The sequence below is a fragment of the Danio rerio genome, chromosome 6 (assembly GCF_049306965.1).
Source record: "Danio rerio strain Tuebingen ecotype United States chromosome 6, GRCz12tu, whole genome shotgun sequence".
Taxonomy (NCBI): domain Eukaryota; kingdom Metazoa; phylum Chordata; class Actinopteri; order Cypriniformes; family Danionidae; genus Danio; species Danio rerio.
Window position 1 is genome coordinate 13,963,677 of NC_133181.1, and position 18,861 is coordinate 13,982,537.

The 18,861-nt window shown below is 35.3% G+C and overlaps 2 protein-coding genes across 5 annotated transcripts in view; one reads left to right on the forward strand and one right to left on the reverse strand.

Annotated features, from left to right (window-relative positions):
• Nucleotides 1-18,792, reverse strand: part of tmbim1a (transmembrane BAX inhibitor motif containing 1a) — a 29,492-nt gene extending 10,700 nt beyond the window's left edge. For 3 of the 4 annotated variants that reach the window (XM_073952901.1, XM_073952900.1, XM_073952899.1), the window contains exons 1-5: nt 18,590-18,721; nt 8,294-8,598; nt 2,808-2,878; nt 2,655-2,719; nt 2,473-2,526 (exon numbers count right to left, since the gene is read on the reverse strand). In XM_073952901.1, the coding sequence (XP_073809002.1) occupies nt 2,473-2,526; nt 2,655-2,719; nt 2,808-2,878; nt 8,294-8,585 (482 nt within the window). In that variant the 5' untranslated portion in view covers nt 8,586-8,598; nt 18,590-18,721. Of the gene's footprint in view, nt 1-2,472; nt 2,527-2,654; nt 2,720-2,807; nt 2,879-8,293; nt 8,599-18,589 lie in introns of all 4 variants that reach the window. The other variant, NM_001005992.2, reaches the window with a different exon arrangement.
• asic4b (acid-sensing (proton-gated) ion channel family member 4b) overlaps nt 1-18,861 on the forward strand; it is a 750,743-nt gene that overhangs the window by 55,235 nt on the left and 676,647 nt on the right. The gene's annotated exons all lie outside the window — the stretch shown is intronic.

Sequence of the window (18,861 nt, forward strand, 5' to 3'; positions counted from 1 at the left end):
CAGTTGTGTTAAATTCCTCTCTACAAAGTGTCTGAGCCTTGCAATGGCAGCTGTATGAGACGGGTTCATCTAGCAGGTATATAAGGTTTCCATACCATACAGTTGACCAGCTAAACATTAAAGCACAATTTGCAGCGGTCGCCTGTTTTCCCAATGTAATCCGAGCTATCTACTGCGCGCACATTGCTATAAAGACACTATCTGAAGATGAATTTGTATGCGTGAATCAGAAACATTTCCATTCAATAAATGTACAAATAAAATATGATGCACAAACTTATTAATGATTCCTACTTGTCTTTCTCGTGATAAATAGTTGGCAAAATCTGATATGTAGCGGGGGAAAAAAGAAGAAAGAGTTCATCAGATGCTGGTTTCGAACCGAGTTCATGCTCGAACGTGTCAGAACATTTTACGAGCTGCGCCACTGAGACTGTTAAGGGTGCTGCAACATTTTACATCTATAAACCACACTATTTCTTTTTTAATTCACTCAGTGCAATGTTCAGACCCAACTGTGTTAACCGCATCAGCTAAACTCTCCCACTCTATTTTTTTCTTTTGTTGTTAATTCCGGAGAACAAACTTGCAAATAACACCGCTTTTCTCCGGTCTATCTCCGAAAGCAGCACCTCCAATTCACATTCTGTTCAAAGTTTCTCTTTTTGCTTGCATTTGCCTTTGCTTTTTCGTTGGGTTTTGCCAAAGTAGAGTCATTTGCATATTCATACAGGGGAGGAAGCAGGGAGGGGTTTTGTGATCGTGCATGTTGCGCTCAGTTTCACGTTCATTCGGATGTACAAAAGAATATGCGTGAGATTCAGCGTACGCAGTGTTTCATACATCTGAATTTTTTTTTTTGTTTTAGTATGATTTCCACGCAAGTCTTCGTACATGAGGCCCCTGGTCTCGAAAAAGAACACAACCTCTGCAGTTTGTCAGTATTACTGGTTTCAACCGAACGAGAAGGGAGACATGGTAAATACGAACTAGAGGTCTGCATTCCCACTGCTGTACCGCGGGAGCCGTAGTACCTGACCAGATTTGTTGTGGTGCGGGAATACATTTCTGAATAAAGCGCAGGAGCCGTCGGTAACTCTGGTGTATTTTGAAAAAGAGTGGGCGGTCTAACAATATCACTCCCGGGCGAGCGAGCACGCACGCTTCCAAGTGGATGCTGTTTATATGTGTGTTTGTGAGAATGCGAGAAAGCGTGATGCTGTGCGTTGCTGGCTTGGTGCTGTCTGTGTGTGTGTGTGTGTGAATGACAGAGAGCGTGGTTCTGTGTGTCTATTTGTGTATGTTTATACCGACAGCTTGTTATAGGCTGTCTGGACTCTGTATCATCTAGCTGGGTGGTTTTTTGGTTTTGCTATTCCGTTCACGAACACATCATCTCCCCCTACTAAAATTTAGATACCGCCCAAGCCTAATAAGCACTTAATTTTGTGTCACAATATGGACAAAACATTAAATCCTTGTGATTCCTTACATAAAAAGTCTGGTTTAAAATACAGATCTGCACCAAATTTTGTAAAATGTCAATGTTTCTATTAACTGATGTTATTATATGTTAAGTCATTCAAAACATTTCCATGATTGGTAGGTTTACATATACTGCAGACACTGGGCTAGCCATAATTATAATCAAAAGGAGATGGAAGTATTTAATTAAAATATAAAAATTATGTTATTAATTACTTGCCCTCTTGTCATTTCAATCACAAATTAAGGTATTTTGGATGAAATCTGACAGCGCTCTCATCCTCCATAGACAGCAAAGGTCCAGTGACATCCAGTTCAGTAAAAGAACCAAAAATATCATCAAAACATTCCCGGTGGTTTAACTGTAAGCTCCAAAAACACTTTTGTGGGCCAAAAAAACATGTTAAAATAACTTTACTGGATCAAAGTCCAGTAAAGGAACCAAAATAATTATCAAAACATTCCCAGTGGTTTAACTGTAAGCTCCAAAAACACTTGTGAGCAAAAAAAAAGCCCATAAAACTTTGTCCATATATAATTAGTGTGCTAAACCTGCTCCCCAGAGAGAGGATCCAGGTGAACAACATCATATTTACAGATTTTATTTGCCGCATAAAAGTGATTTTGGTTTCTTTTCTTGACATTTCGAATATCTCAGAATCATTGCAGCCTATGGAGGATGAGGGAGCTCTTGGATTTCATCTAACATTTCTTAAGTTGTGTGATTGGAACGACATGAGAATGAGTAATTACTAATAATGTTAAATAATTTGTGAGTGAACTAACCCTTTAAATAAAAAGGAAAGCCCTTTATACCGGTTAACAGCAATTTATAGTGTTCATTTTTTAGATATGCTTTAGTATATTATTTATGGAGGAACTAGCTAATCCTGCAACTGATGCAAAAACATTTAATACATAACCCCTTTAATGTTGCACATGCAAGGCAATATATTCATAATGAACAATTAAAGATATCACTCTTACTATGAAACCCAGTAGATGGCGGGGTTCTTCCTCACAAACAATCCTACTGGTTCCCTGTATGGATAAACACATCAATCTGAGTTTACAGCAAAGTCTGCCTTGATCAAGCAGTGATAAGATTAATCCTTTATTTTGGGTGAACACAAAGCACATGACCGAACAACAACCCTGAAGAAACTCACACAAATGTGAAAATAGCCACGACGGCAGCAGTGACAAGAAGCTGAGCAGCGAGGATCAGATAAACCTGCAAGATATCCATTCAGAAATGAATTAATATCCATTATGTGGAGAGTACAGTGTATTATTTAATGACAGATGAATGGTTCTATTACTTTGCGTATAAAACTGTGCCGGACATCAGTGCTCTCGAATCCTTCAGCTGTGGTAAATCCTTCACTGTCACCTGTAATAATAATGTTTTCAGTCAAAACTACATTTACTAAAGTATGAATGACCTCAGGCTATCATGCATTATCCCTGACGATAAAAAGATGCTACTAAAATATATATTTATAGAATAACACAACATCTCATAACAACACAACACTTAGACAATATTCATCTGTAGACAAAATCCCTCAAAAAAAGAGAGACAAATATTCTGATTTTTTTAACAAGTCTCAATGAGATTTATCAAAATATCTTTATTTCTCAAACAATATTGAAATTTTCATCAGATACATGTCAGAGACCATAAATCTGAACACACTTTAATGTATAAGCACATACACATCCACATTCACTTTTTAGTAACATATACATTCCTATCTGTGTGCATGCAGACATATGCTTATCGGTCACTTTATTAGGTACACCTGTCCAACTGCTCGTTAATGCAAATTTCTAATCAGCCAATCACATGGCAGCAATTCAATGAATTTAGGCATGTAGAAATGGTCAAGACGATCTGCTGCAGTTCAAACAGAGCATCATAATGTGGAAGAAAGGTGATTTAAGTGACTTTAAACGTGGCATGGTTGTAGGTGTCAGACGAGCTGGTCTGAGTATTTCAGAAACTGCTGTGATCTACTGGGATTTTCATGCACAACCATTTCTAGGGTTTACAGAGAATGGTCTGAAAAAGAGAAAATATCCAGCAAGCGTCAGTTCTGTGGGCGCAAATGCCTTGTTGATGCCAGAGGTCAGAGGAGAATGGCCAGACTGGTTCTAGCTGATACAACGGCAACAGTAACTCAAATAGCCTTTCTTTACAACTGAGATATGCAGATGAATATCTATGAATGTACTACTGTACATATCCAAGCTTGAGGCAGATGGGCTACAGCAGCAGCAGACTACACTGGGTGCCAGTTCTGTCAGCTAAGAACAGGAAACTGAGGCTACAATTTGCAAAGGCTCACTAAAATTGCACAATAGAAGATTGAAAAAATGTTGCCTGGTCTGATGAGACTGCTGCGGTATTCGGATGGTAGGGTCAAAATTTGCTGTCAACAACATGAAAGCATGGATCCATTCTGCCTTGTATCAACGGTGCTGGTGGTGGTGGTATAATGGTGTGGGGGATATTTTCTTGGAACACTTTGGGCCCATTAGTACCAATTGAGCATTATGTCAACGCCACAGCCTACCCAAGTATTGTTGCTGACCATGTCCATTCCTTTATGACCACAGTGTACCCATCTTCTGATGGCTACTTCCAGCAGGATAACGCGCCACTTCATAAAGCGCGAATGATCTCAGACTGGTTTCTTGAACATGACAATGAGTTCACTGTACTCAAATGACGTCCGCAGTCACCAAATCTCAACCCAATAGAGTACCTTTGGGATGTGGTTGAACAGTAGATTCGCATCATGGATGTGAACCCGACAAATCTGCAGCAACTGCGTGATGCTGTCATGTCAATATGGACCAAAATCTCTGAGGAATATTTCCAGCATGTTAAGTCTATGCCACAAACGATTAAGGCAGTTCTGAAGGCAAAAGGGGGGTCCGACTCGGTACTAGTAAGGTGTACCTAAAAACGTGGCCAGCGAGTGTATGTTGAATACATAAGAAAAGAAAAAAAGAGAGGTTTGAATTTACTGCCACGTCAGCTTTTCTGGCTCTTTCATGGCAAAACCAGATCTAATTTAAAACATTTTGTAAATATAATTTTCTGGTAACAATTATATAAATAAAAAGACATCAATAACAATATTATAATAATACAGAAGATCAAAATCTAAAACAGTTTTTAAGGTTTACTTTTTAAATATTCGAAAATTTTTGAAGGATTCGCATTTTAAAATATTTCCTTTTAAGTCTCTCCAGATAAAAACTGTTGTCTGTTAATATTAAAAGTAGGGCATTCCAAAAGTACGTTTTACACTTTGGTTTCTGTTGCAATATAGACATTTTGTGCAAACTTTGCATAAATATTCATAATGTGAGTCTCGTGTGAAAGAAAAAAGAAAATCAGCAACAAAAATAATATAAAAAAATTAACTCAAAAACAAAACTATGTACATGTACTATGTTTTATGGATGAGTGATCCATTATATCAGATTTTACCAATCAAAAATAAATTTGTACTGATTTAAAATGCTGTAATTATTGATTTTGACAACATGACAGCACTTGAAATCAACAAGCTCATAATCACAACTTCTTAAGTGAGAAGCAGGACATTTTCAAGAACACGTGATGAAAGCATTATTCTGCAATCACTTTCCCAGTGATGAACTCTGATAAATCTCAATGTTGATCTGGACTGTATTGTTTGTGATTATAATTGCAAAATCAATGCACTCATGCAAACTCTATGCCACAAGAGAAAGTATATGCTTGGAAATGACTGGAATTACCTTTTAAAATTTCACTGATTCTAGCTTTTAACAGGGGTTCATGAAGGATCACATTGACAACATTGAATCTGGACTTGAATTTAAAGTGAACAAGCTTGATCTGAATCTTGAAGTGAACAACACTTACTGCAGAGGTCGCGTATAAATTAGATCTGAGTTTTAGGGAATAATAAATTCTTTGCAATACATGCATAAATGCATCTTCTGAGAGAGCATACTGCCTTTGTGATGGGAGATGTTTGAAGAAATGTTCCATACTGAAACCACAGTCAGTCTGTGACATCCTCTTCTTGTCGGATATTTTAAACTAATCTTTTAAAAAGGTTTTTAGTTTTCAGTAACGGAAAAAAAAGAGAAACTAACCTGCGCAGACCTCTACATCACAATGCTAGCCTTAAACATGGATTTTAATTTGAGATTTTAATGGAATTGTATTGTTTTATATCATCAGATGATAAGCAAAAACACAGTACTTCAAAGAAAACAAGATAAATGTTCATCCAATAATGAACCATTGACTTCCATGTTTTTCCTGCAATGGAAGTCAGCGGTTTCATGTGTTCAACATTCTTTTAAAGGGCACCTAGGATACCCCCTTTTCCAGATTTAATACAAGTCTTTTGTGTCTCCAGAATGTGTCTGAAAAGTTTCAGCTCAAAACACCCATCAGATTATTTATTATACCTTTTGTAAGTTTCTATTTTATACCTCTGAGCACCAGGTAGGGTTTTTTTTGTACTGCGCCTTTAAGGCTAGTCCTTCACGCCCACCGTTTCCACGTGCCTGTCAGCGCGCCTTAATCTCCTCCCTCGGCTGCCTCAGACATTAGGCAGAGATAAAGGAAAAAGATCTCACGTACCGTTTGTGAGAAATACTACAGTAAGAACTTTACCAATGAGTATTTGATGCATTTGTTGTTGAGTTGCAACGATAAGTCACACAAAATGTCGTTACAAAGTTCATGCACACACACATATACACACACACAGCGCGGACGCGCACACACACACAGACAGCGTGCACATTTAGCTTTGCACTCTTTGCATGCAAATGTGACAGGATACAGGTTAATCTTTGACAAACAAATAATAAAAAGTATCTGACAAAATTTACACCACGTAGCTGACGCTGATCGGTCAGCTTGTATTTTTGGTTGTTTATTGTTTTTGTATTTCATTGTTTGAATGTGTGTTGGTGTATATTTATGTTACAAATTTCCTTGTTTTTCCGGTTGGCTTGAATGGAGGTCACGTGATTCTCCTTGATGAATTTAACCAGCGAGAGTTGGTATGGACAGCATAGTGAGATCTCAATGCAGACACGCTAAATGCTTCTGATTATTCTGCTCCTGGTTATCAGGCCAACACAGTAAACGAAACATTGTTTGTATATTATTTGTTAATTTTGATGTCCTTTTGATTGTGCTTGTGTGAAACATTTGGTTTGTTTGTTTATCTTTTTAGCACTCATGGTGTTCAATAAATAAAACGCATAGACATCAGGGGTCCGTTCTTCGTACGTGGATTACTCAGTTAGCTGGATTTGGTTATTGACGATTTGACACGATGCAGCATCGTTTCGTTCTTCAAAGCTGATCCGAGAGTTGTTGTCATAGCAACAGTTCTGCTAGGTCAAACCTGATCGGGAGCAGGTTTAATTCATATAAACAGGATTAGATCGGCTCAGTTCAAGCAAAGATAATACAGAAAGTATGTTCCGAATTCTGATATTTTCTTGCAGTAGTAGTTATATACACTTGGGAAAATGGTAAATATTTTTTAACTATATATATAAAGTTATAGTCATTAATAAAATAAATAAAGTTATACATATTAATAAAACTTATGCAATCTGCACCCTCGAAATGAAAGTACAAAGACTGCCACCTGGTGGTGCAAAGAGAAAACTTATTGATATAAACTTTTTAGATCGCTTTAGTACAAATTGTGGATAATAGAAATACACAATATGTGACTTTTTTTTTTAAAGCGATTAATACATTTATGCAGTCAGAAACATGTTTTGACAGTTAATATGCCAGTGATTTGATGCTTCACAAAAGTTGCAGACGCCTTTACCAATATGAAATGCTTTTGTAAACATCCAGTTACCGATTAAAAAACGGCTACTATTATAAAGAAAATCTTTTCTAAATGTAGAACTAAATACATTGATATGCAATGAAATACATAATGAATACTCTTGACACATGAAAGTGTAAAGCCTGCAGCTCACAACAAATGTGGAGTTATTGCGTGTCGTATTAAGCAACCCGTTTACTGCTAATTTGACAAAATTTTGCTCACATGGATAACTGAATATTAATCAGATGATGTCATTACGCTGCTGTGCCGTCAGGCAATCGTTGCATTGCTGATCTTGATTTCGAGGATCGATAGATCTGTCCTTCACAACACACGCAGCGATTTCAGATCAGTTTATCCAGACATTCCAATCTGATTCGCGAACTTGTTTGAAGAACCAAATTAGCGAGAGATCAGTTATCAACATTAACAGATCCAGGATCTGCCAAATAATCTTAGATCATTTAAACGAGGTACGAAGAACGAACCCCAGTATTTGGGAAGATTTGGGAAGCGTGGACTGTTTAATAACCGGCGGGTAGCTACACACTATATTAGCCAAAAATCTTTTACCACAAAAACAGTGATGGACTAACCAGAATCACCTATTCCAGAAAGCCCATGAACAAATCTCTTCCCAACAACAATAATCTAGTTAAATGTATTAAGACACAGAGACTACACAATAAATAATGATTACCTCAGCTAAAATCCAATTCAACGGCCTGCATATGATCTGCTATAATTACATTTCCTGAAAGGGCTTATAATACATAATGATCTAGAGATCCTCCTACACATGTTTATAGACATAAACTATATTGGCTACATAATTAAACTGACATAGAAGCTACAAAATAACTGCTCTCCAAAGTTTCAGGAGCCTATAAAAGTTTCTTTTTCTATGCTGGAAATAATGGTCTTACCTATCCCAGGAGGAGGCATGACGGGGATGACTGGCATAGCTGGAGGGGGGTATCCGGCCGGCTGTCCTCGGTATGGATCATTAGGCTGTCCTCGGTATGGATCATTAGGCTGTCCTCGGTATGGATCATTGGGCTGTCCTCGGTATGGATCATTAGGCTGTGGGTATCCCGGTTGTCCCTCATATGGACTAAATCCATATGGAGGAGCAGAAGGAGGATAACCTGGCCCCGGCTGAGTGTTTGACAGCAGTCGAGAATCATCATAAGAAGGAGGGAAATCTGATCTAGACATCCTGCTTCAACTCCTGTTGGATAGATGAGACAGAATCATGTATTTATGTAACCAACATGTAAAAAACACAGGGGCCTGTGCATGATTAAGCCAGTTAGGTTTCAGTTTGCACCAATTCTGGGTTTTAGGTAGTCATAAGCCAATATAAGATCCTGATGGTAAGAAAACCTTGGGTAGAATTATCACGGTTTTGTGATCACTGCTCTAAAATATGTCCTTTTGAAATGTCTGGAGCATAAACAATTACTTTTTTTCCAATTACCATAATATATTTTATTTGAAAAACTTTTAAAATATTTTAAAGCAATAAACATCAGGCTAAATAATTAAAATAAAAAATTGACTTCAGCTATCTTTATCAGAAAAAAGACAGATTCAAAAAAGACAGATTTCTTTAAAATCTGAAAAGGCATCTTTGAATATCTTTGCTTTAAAGCAGTTATCTCAAACTCAATTCCTGGAGGGCCACAGCTCTGCACAGTTTAGCTTCAACCATCTCCAACTCACACCTGCTTAATAGTCTAGTAGTCTTGAACACTTTGATTAGTTGGATCAGCCGTGTTTGATTAGGAGCAAAACTGTGCAGAGCTGTGGTCCTTTAGGAATCGAGTTTGAGACCCATGCTTTAAAGTAAGCCACTGCACTGTTCAGGTCTATAGCATGCTTGGATGTTGGTGCATAAGCGATTTGTTTTTTAAATGTTTCCTGAATCAGTAGATTATGATGTGGAGGGTCCTTTTCTGCTGGAGATACTGCTCTAAATAATCCTAAATAACTAAATATAATAGTTTAAAAAGTTGTAAATAAAAAAATAAAACTTATATATACTGTTGGAATGATTTAACAGAAAATGTTATCGATTTTAAAAACTTGACTTTTCAAAACCAAGGTAAAACTTGAAAACAGTTATAATCTCATGCCTTAGTCGCCATGGTATCCTACAATGCAAGGCTAACCATCAACAGGACTGGTTATATGTTCTATATTAGAATTCACAAACCAATACACTGTGAGAAAAGTGACACATCTTTGATGCAATAAACCCACTCTTCTTCCTGTTGCTCCAAATTAAAAAGTTTAAGTATTATTATTATTACATTTAAAAGTAAAAAAAATACAATTAGTACAATTATTACGAATTATTATACCCATAATTTGCTACACATAAGCCATTTTGGTTTAACCAACAAGTTTAATTACATATAAACATTTACAATTTTAATTTTTATACAGGTTTATGTACAGCTGCAATTTAAAGCTGTATTTTTTAAGGTGAATTTACAAAAATATGACATGAACTTACACTTCTAAGTCTCTGTACACATTAACTACACATCTAACGTCACTTCCCAATCACTAATGAAGTAAACTCTTTTCTTTTAGCTATCCTCTTTCACGGACAGCTCTTTTCCTCCTAATGTACAAAGCTTTTAAACATTGTATCTGTGTCTGTGAATTGAACTGATTGGCTTGTGAGAAATCAATCACAGCATCTTTATGTTTCAACTTTCAAGGCATGCAATTGTTTTCTACGAATGTCTTTCCTTTATGTGCACACACACAAACTCAGAATCAAAGTGAGAAAGAGAAAGTTGATGATTTTTACACCAAAATAAATGCAATTTATGTTTTTTTTTTTTTTAAGAATGTATAGCCTGAATGAGGACGTGCTAACTGGGACACTTTCTGAAACGAAACAATTTGAGTTTTATACTTTAAGCAATCCACCTCATGATCTGTAAATTATTTAACTCAGAGTGTAACTGAACTTGACATGATCTTTCCCTTTACTATTATAATAATTTTAGAGCAGGAAATATTGGTTATCAAAGTCCAATAAAAATGCATAAGCAAGAACGGGTTTCCTGTGTCTCGGATGAATACACACTCTCTCTGAGCAGAAAGAGTTCACTCTGTGGCCATTAATGAGTCACTTAAAGTTCACTAATGAGTCACTCCACAACTGCGGAGATGGACGCCCTTTCTCGTTTTAAGCAAACATTCAAAATCCACAGCAAACAATCCCAGTAGAGAATCACTGACATTTCAAAACTATTTTAGGTGTAATCTGGAAAAGTGTTACAGCCAGAAGTCAATTTAATTAATTTTATTGACATATGATTCAGTTATTTTTATTTAAAACATAAAAGTTCATTCATTCATTTTCCTTTGGTCCCTTTATTCATAAGGGGTCGCCACAGCGTAATGAACCGCCAAATTATCCAGCATATGTTTTGCACAGCGGATGCCAGTCCAGCTGCAACCCAGAACTCGGAAACGAAAAAGTTCTTAAAACCTAAACAAAACAAATACAGGTTACATATAGAAACATGTAAATAAGCTACCTGTAACAAGAAAGCAGGTAATTAATTTTAGAACTATTAGTCAGCTTAACTTAATTTTGTTGCATTTGTTTTAAGCAATGTTACAATGTTTGTTATACTTTAAAAAGGCTAGAAGTTGACCCAACCAAAAACATCAAATGCAGCCGCTTGCCTCACTTCATACAAGTTAGATCTAATTATTACTTTTTACAGTGCACTAAATTATGGATGACAAACATTTTACTGCTCAAAAGGAAAAATATATATATTAAGACGACTAATACTGTGGAAAAAATTATATTATAAATTGCTCTAAATTATTATTTGAAAAATATTTAATTCGTAGCATAACAAATTATAAAACTATTCAACTGATTATACTATGGTATTTATCTGATTAAATTTTTTTTATTTATTTACATGTTTTAACCACTTTTACTGCTAATTAGAATATAATTTGTTTTACTGGCTTTCTTTAAACAAAAAAAAAATTATGTTCATTACATGCTATTTTCGTCTTAATTATATTTAAACATTATTGATTTTGTGTTCATTTGTATTTATTCTATTCTTTTAATCCCAGTTCCCTAAAATACTTAATAATTACTTGATTATTTATTACTTTATTTTTTAATATAAAATGGTTAAATTACTTGTTTTTCGTGTAATTGTTTGTCTTTATTTTGTTGTTTGACTCTTAAGGCATACACTTTCGGCCTCCCTGGACCACAATTAGAAACTCCCTGCACTAGACTATTCTGAAAACAAGGACTTTGCTGAAAATAACCCTGAATTTATCAACTGTGAAGCTGAAACTTAATTGCTCTATCATTACTGTTACACAAATTAAAGGGATAGTTCACCCAAAAATGTTTAATTACCCACTATTAACTCATTAACTCGCTCTCAAGTGATTCCAAATCGGTTTCTTTCTTCATATGAACACATATGTTGAAGAAAACTGAAAACACGGGTATCAAAAGTAGGAAAATAAATCTGATAGCGAAGTATTATATATATATATATAGATATATATATATATATATATATATATATATATATATATATATATATATATATATATTTTTTTTTTTTTTTTTTTTTTTTTTTTTTTCAAAATATCTTATTTTGTGTTCAACAGAACAAATCAAATCATAAAGGTTTAAAATAAGGGTGAGTAAATGATGACAGAATTTTCATTTTTGGGTGAACTATCCCTTTATTGATATGAGAAAGCACACTGTTAAATATTTCCTGTAGAATTTACAGTAACTAAAGCAGTACGCCAGTAACTTACTGTAAATCAACTACAGGAGAAATACTGTATTTACAATTACAGCACCATTTATATTGGTGTATATGTATTTACAGAATTGTATGTATATCTTTACTGTAAAATCAACTGTAATTCTTTAATTCTCAACTTTAAAATACAATAACATACTGCATAAATGTCCTACAGTTAATTTTATAGTTAAATACAGTGTGATTTAACACATTTATATACAGTGTAATTTAACAGTGCAGATAAAATCATTTATATAGCATGCCATATGAGAGCATTTATTTCATTATTCAGACGGAAACATAGAAGGATCCCAGTCATTAAGCACAATGTTTCTGAGAGAGCTCTAAACTTAGATTAGAATATCCTTCCTGCCTCAAGTTCAAGACCTCTTGCCATAAGAAAGAAGTCCTTGGTAAACAGCAGTAATGTGGCTGTGTGTCGAGTTCAAGAGCTTGAGATGTAAACAACAGATAAAGTGGACATAAATCCACTCTGCTATGCTGCAAGTTGACACATGCCACATTTTTTAAAAATTCCATTTTAATATCTACAATGACGTGCAGGAAAGACATGAAAATGAATGATTCTAGGAGTACAGACACCTCCTTGCGATTTGATTAGCTCATGCAAGCATCAGTACTATTATAGTCCTGTAATGTCAGTGCACTCCGATCAAATACAAAAGCTGCAAACGCAGTGTAGCCATTTTCACTTTTACAGTCGTGACTGCAAAAAAAGCAGCAGTGGCAAGCAGAATTGGGAAGATGTTAGTAGACAGTAAGGCAATACGCGAGTGAGTTTTGTTAGAAAATCAGATTAAAGTTTTGTTTGTTTGCATGTGTGATTGTTAGGCCTGTCACGATAAAGAATTTTCGTTGTGTAATATATTGTCACAGAAAACGTTTTGATAAGCGATAGGACTGCACAATATATCCTTTTAGTATCGATATCGCAATGTGTACATTCGCAAGTCACATCGCAGGATCTGCTATGTTGAGTTATGATTATAGTTGACCAGGAGAAACAGTTTGGGACACATCAGAATTGTGTAGCTATTGCAAAGTTTAACTACAATGAAAATATTTCATCTGCACGTGTTTTTAAGGCCTGATAGAATTCAAGTAATTAGGAACAAAAAATGTTGCCGTTTGTAGCTTTATGTGGTTTATTCATAAACTAATTTCGAGAGGATCACGTGCTTATAATCAACACGGCTGGCTCCTTATTAGCTCCGTAATCAGCCCTATTAGATGATTACGGAAGCATTATAAATAACCTGAGTTTGTCACTCCAGTTATCTTCGTCTTGAAGCTCCCCCCTTTCCACCCCTTCATCCTCCTCCTTTTTCTGATTGGGCGACACGGTGGCCCAGTGGCTAGCACTGTAGCCTCACAGCAAGAACACCGCCGGTCCAACCTTTTGGGCCTGTCGGTGTTTCTGTGCAGAGTTTGCATGATCTCCCCATGTTCGAGAGGGTTTCCCCCGGGTTCCCCGGTTTCCTCCCACCGTCCAAAACATGAACCATAGCCAAATCGACTAAAACAAATTATCACCCAATACAACCTCAGTTCACACTTCTCACGGTGACAAGCAGGGGAGTTTTCGAGACCTACCTGACCTCGAACTCCCCTCTCGCCCTTCTAACGGGAGGGAGCCCCGGGCTCGAGGATATTACAAGCTCAGGGCTCTCTCCCGGGACAGCATGCCAAATACGCTTTATTGATTATCAGCTAAGTGTGAACTCTTGAAAATAAAGAATATTCTTTTATTAATATATAACTACTTTTGCAGTTTTATTTTACATTTGATTATTCAAATTCCACATCTGAATACTATCTGACTGCCCGAAAGCCATTAAACAGTTTCTTTTACTTATCTTTGATTTGAATTCGTTTTTTAACATTTTTATGAATGATTCACTTCCCTACAGAATCATTCCAATTGTAAATAAATAAATAATTTCAAAATAGCAGTTTTCAATTGATCTCATGAAATTGTGTATATATATATATATATATATATATATATATATATATATATATATATATACATATATATATATATATATATATATATATATATATATACATATATATATATATATATATATATATATATATATATATATACATATATATATATATATATATCAAATGACCCTCTTCTTATTGAAAAAACAAAAGTTGGATCCAAGATGGCCGACTTCAGATTGGCCACCATGGTCACCATTCGTCTTGAAAAGTTTGCCCCGTCACATATAGTAATGTGCCACAAACAGGACATTAATATCACCAACTATTCCCATTTTATTAAGGTGTATCCATATAAATGGCCCACCCTGTGCATCATCTGGTAAAATCATATATCTATTCCATCTATATTGCAATATTTATTGCAGAAAAACAAAAACATCACAATGTCAGATTTTTGCAATATCGTGCAGGCCTAATAAGCGATATTATAGTCATTTTGAGATCACTTTATGCCACTTTCAAAGAACTAAGGCTTTTCATTCTTGAGGTCACTTAGATTTGTAATTTGATGTCAAAAATGACGTAAATGTCCATTTATATATCCTATTAATTGTACTATTAAAGAATTGTCCAATTATTAACTCTGACATCAGTGAGGTAAAATGTAAAATAACTTTAAATACTGAAACACCAAAAATGATTGAGGTCATGTACAAATATTCCACGATAAGTCGATAATTTGATTATTGTGACAGGCCTAGTGACCGTAGTCTAGTCCAGTCGCTTTCGAGGATGAAAGGAAACTTGCATGAGCGGTCAGGTGATGCAAATTGTTGAAAGATATCTATGAATACGTCACCAGGTCTCGCGTTTTTGTCTTTTTCCTCAAAAGCCATCAGACCACAGTCACACACGCGCCGAGAACTGTTTGACTAGACTGTGGATCAAAGCTAATAATATTATAAGTATTGTTCCATTTCTTACACGGAGCGATTGTTTCCATCACAAAACCTCAATGTGTCATCAGTTGGTATATAGCGATTCACCATGAGCCAGTTTAAAATCGATTTAAATATGTGATGATTCAAATCGGTAGAAATGTTGAAGGAATGGAGATGTTGAGTGCTGTAGAGATGGTGCATCAGTGTTTTCACAGCAAAAGCATGAAGATGTTTTTCAGACTGAAAAAGGAAGCTGTACTGTTACAGAACCAGATATTAGATTGTTCCTTTTTTTTATTACAGAAAACATAGATATTTCTATTCTGATATTTCTTTAAAAAAAAAAAGTAAAATCCTACCACAGTCACATATTTAGTTTGTTTGTATTAAAGAGTGTTCTTTAATTTGCATTGTTCATTTTTGTTTTAAATTTGTAATTTAGTTGCAGTGAATTGTTTAGTTTGTTTATAATAAAGTCTTCTTTAGTTTGTATTATGCACTTTTTTATTTGGATTTTGTTTTAAAGTTCCACTTTGGTTAAGGCAGAAAATATTTTCTTTTTTAAAAAAGAAAAAGAATTGTGCAGCAATTGAGAAAAAAATGAAAGGACTCTTGTTCACCTTAAATTTGTCTAAAATTATGAATCATGAAATTAGTATCGTGAATCTTATCGCATCAAGAGTCAATTGAATCGTTCCATCCCTAGCCAACAGAAGTTATGGCTATTGATTTGTTGATTTGGGCTTGTTTATGCGTTTAGTTTTAATATAAAAAACTTGTAACCATTCACTGCGTTTATACAAAAAATAAAAAATAAACCACAGTCAAAGCTCAAAACCTTCTTTAATATTCTACTAAAGAAAAAAAAAACTAAGTCACCTACATCTAGGATGACCTATGGGCAAGTAAATTACCAGGAAATTTTAATTTTTGCGTGAACTATCCCTTTAAGTTGAAAAGTAAATTGTCAGTAATGTTAAATTACTATAAACCAGGGCTTCTCAATGTCAGGACTCCAGTCCAGATCTGGACCGGTAGGGTATTCAATCCAGACACAACTCTTTTGTATTTTGTACTGCAAGACCATGCATAAAGGATTCAAATTGTGGGTTTTATTCATTTTATTCATTTAACACACCGCAGCAAATTGTTTATTTGAATGGATGCAGATGACGGTCTCATGGAAAAGAAAACTTAATGAAGAGAATAGACATTTGTAAGTTGAATGAACAGATAAGTATGCGTTTACTTTGCCACAAGCCAGCACAAAGCTATTTTTAATGCCCACACCTATACCTCTCACAGTGACGTCACTAGCTCCATTGAGTGCATTGTGTCTGACATTGCATCTCTGAAATCTCAGCTTGCATCATCATGGCTGCATCCAGATACTGTTGTTGTTGTTTTTTTGTTGTTCTTTTGCCTATCTTTTATTGTGTTTTGTACAAATATGAACTTTTATTAGTGGTTTTGTCACATTTGCCACAATTCAAATGCCACTTTCTTTAAAGAAAAATAAATAGTGTTGACTTGTGATGCATGTTATGAATATTTATTAAAAACAAGTTATGGAATATCAATTGTTCCGGACCTTTAACCTTGATAAAAATTCAGATTTGGACCTTTTAATGTAGACATTAAGAACCCCTGGTATAAACCATTTAACATTCTCTCTCTTTAAGGTAAACTGAATCAATTATTTAGTAAAATAAAGCGAAACGCTTAAATGAGGGAATATTTGAATCTGTGAAACAGCTTATTGTTAAACTTTTTAAACCACTAACAGGGTAGACATTTTTTCCACCATTTTGTGCTATAACTCAAGATGCTAACCTGAAACCAAGCACCACATCCTAAAATCTCATGCAGGAAAGATATGAAAATAAATGATCTAGGAGTACAGTTTCCTCCTTGTGATTTGATTAACTCACAGAAGCATTAGTATTATTATAGTCACGTAACATTGATGCACTCTGATGAAATACTAAATCTACAAATGCAGTGTAGCCATTTTCACTCTCACAGTCTTGACAGCAAAAAAAGCATCACTGACCACACTCTAAACAGTCTTCCTGAAAATAACCGTCAAGGCTCAACCCATGAAAAGCTTTATAGTGAGAAGCATGAATTCGGCTAGTTTGCCCTCAAATGCTGCTTTACTATGCTCTGTTTATAGGGAGAGAGTCCATGTTAACAGCATTTACTGCATGTGCCAGGATCAGTGTTTCCTTTTATCTAACAAATGTAAAGCAGGTCTCAGAAACACACACAGTGAGGTCAGTATGAACATGTGACTTACATCTGCTGAGGAAAATCTTATTCAACGTTTAACCAGGGATCGTCATTTACTGAAAGTATCCTGGGAGAAGGCGTTTCAACATTTCATGTTCTGTTAGGAGTGACTGTCAGATTCATTTCAGACAAGACTGGAATTAGGTCACAGGTAGCTGCTAAATGCAAATAAATACCTCAGGACACGTGACAGAACTTGAGGAACAACATAAAACCAAGTTAATGTGATTTTTACTTTTAAAACCAAGCATATGGAAGTGTTTTAAGAAGTCATTTTAGAAGGCATGTAGGTTTTTCCAAATGTTTACAATAACATTATCTGTAATTTAAGCCAGACTGGAAAAGAATGTCTCCATTCTTCTTGTATCAGCTCAACACAGCCAGCATGACTCAAGCAAACCTACCACACACACTCTGTTACATCATTGTGGGCTCTGCTAAGCAATCTTTTACATTTAAAGTGGAAAATAAATGACACTTTTTTTTTTTACTTCCTTTACTTGCTGGTCCACCTCCCTGATGAATAAGACTAGCCAAAATGTTATGCAATCTGCCATGTTCAACTAAACACTTTGTATAACTAAGCATAGTTAAAACATAAGCTTTTTGTCAGGCAAAACTGACCAAACAGTTGGTTAAAAATCATATGTATTGAATAGAAAGTATTGTTAATGCAGTTAAAACAAAAATAAATCTTATTAGGCAATGTTTTATTACCTAGTGAGCCTACTAAGTGCATACTACTAGTTTTATGGCATCACGGCTGTGTTAAGTGGATGTTGCCTAAAAATGCTATTGGTTAGCTTGGGAGTTTAAAGTTTTAAAAACAAGCCACAGATTGTAAAGATATTAAAATCATAAGGGGTCAGGGAGTATTTTGGTCTGCCATTTTCCTCACGTGAAAGTTCATCTTTAAAAATAGACTACATGTCAATTATATAGTTATGAAAACATCCTAAAAGTGACTACTCTACAGCTCTTGGACGCCATCCTGAACATGTGAACATGTTGGCTTCACTTCCCCTTATAAATATTTACCATGGTAACCACATTTTGCCCCAAACTAACAGCTGGTACGACTATTTTATCGTTTTTAAATAAAAAAACGATGAAAAAAATCTATGTAAAAACTTTTCGAACAGAAGGGTACCCCGTTGTTTATAACAAAAAATGTGACAATACTTACCACGCGCTGTCTTGTAATCCAAAAACCAAAAAAACTAACGTTATACGATCGATGTCGAAACTCGAAAAAAGAAGTATCAAAAGATAGATCCCTCGAGAGTCTGATTAAATAAAACAGTTGACACCCTGGTCCACCTTCTTCTCTCAACTGCACGTATGTAAAAGCAGCAGTCAGGCGATGGATGACGTTCGGTGACTCAAGATGCTTACAAACCAGCAGGTGGAGTCAACAGCAGCTGCAACATGGCGTTTCGCAAAATCGACAAGATTAGT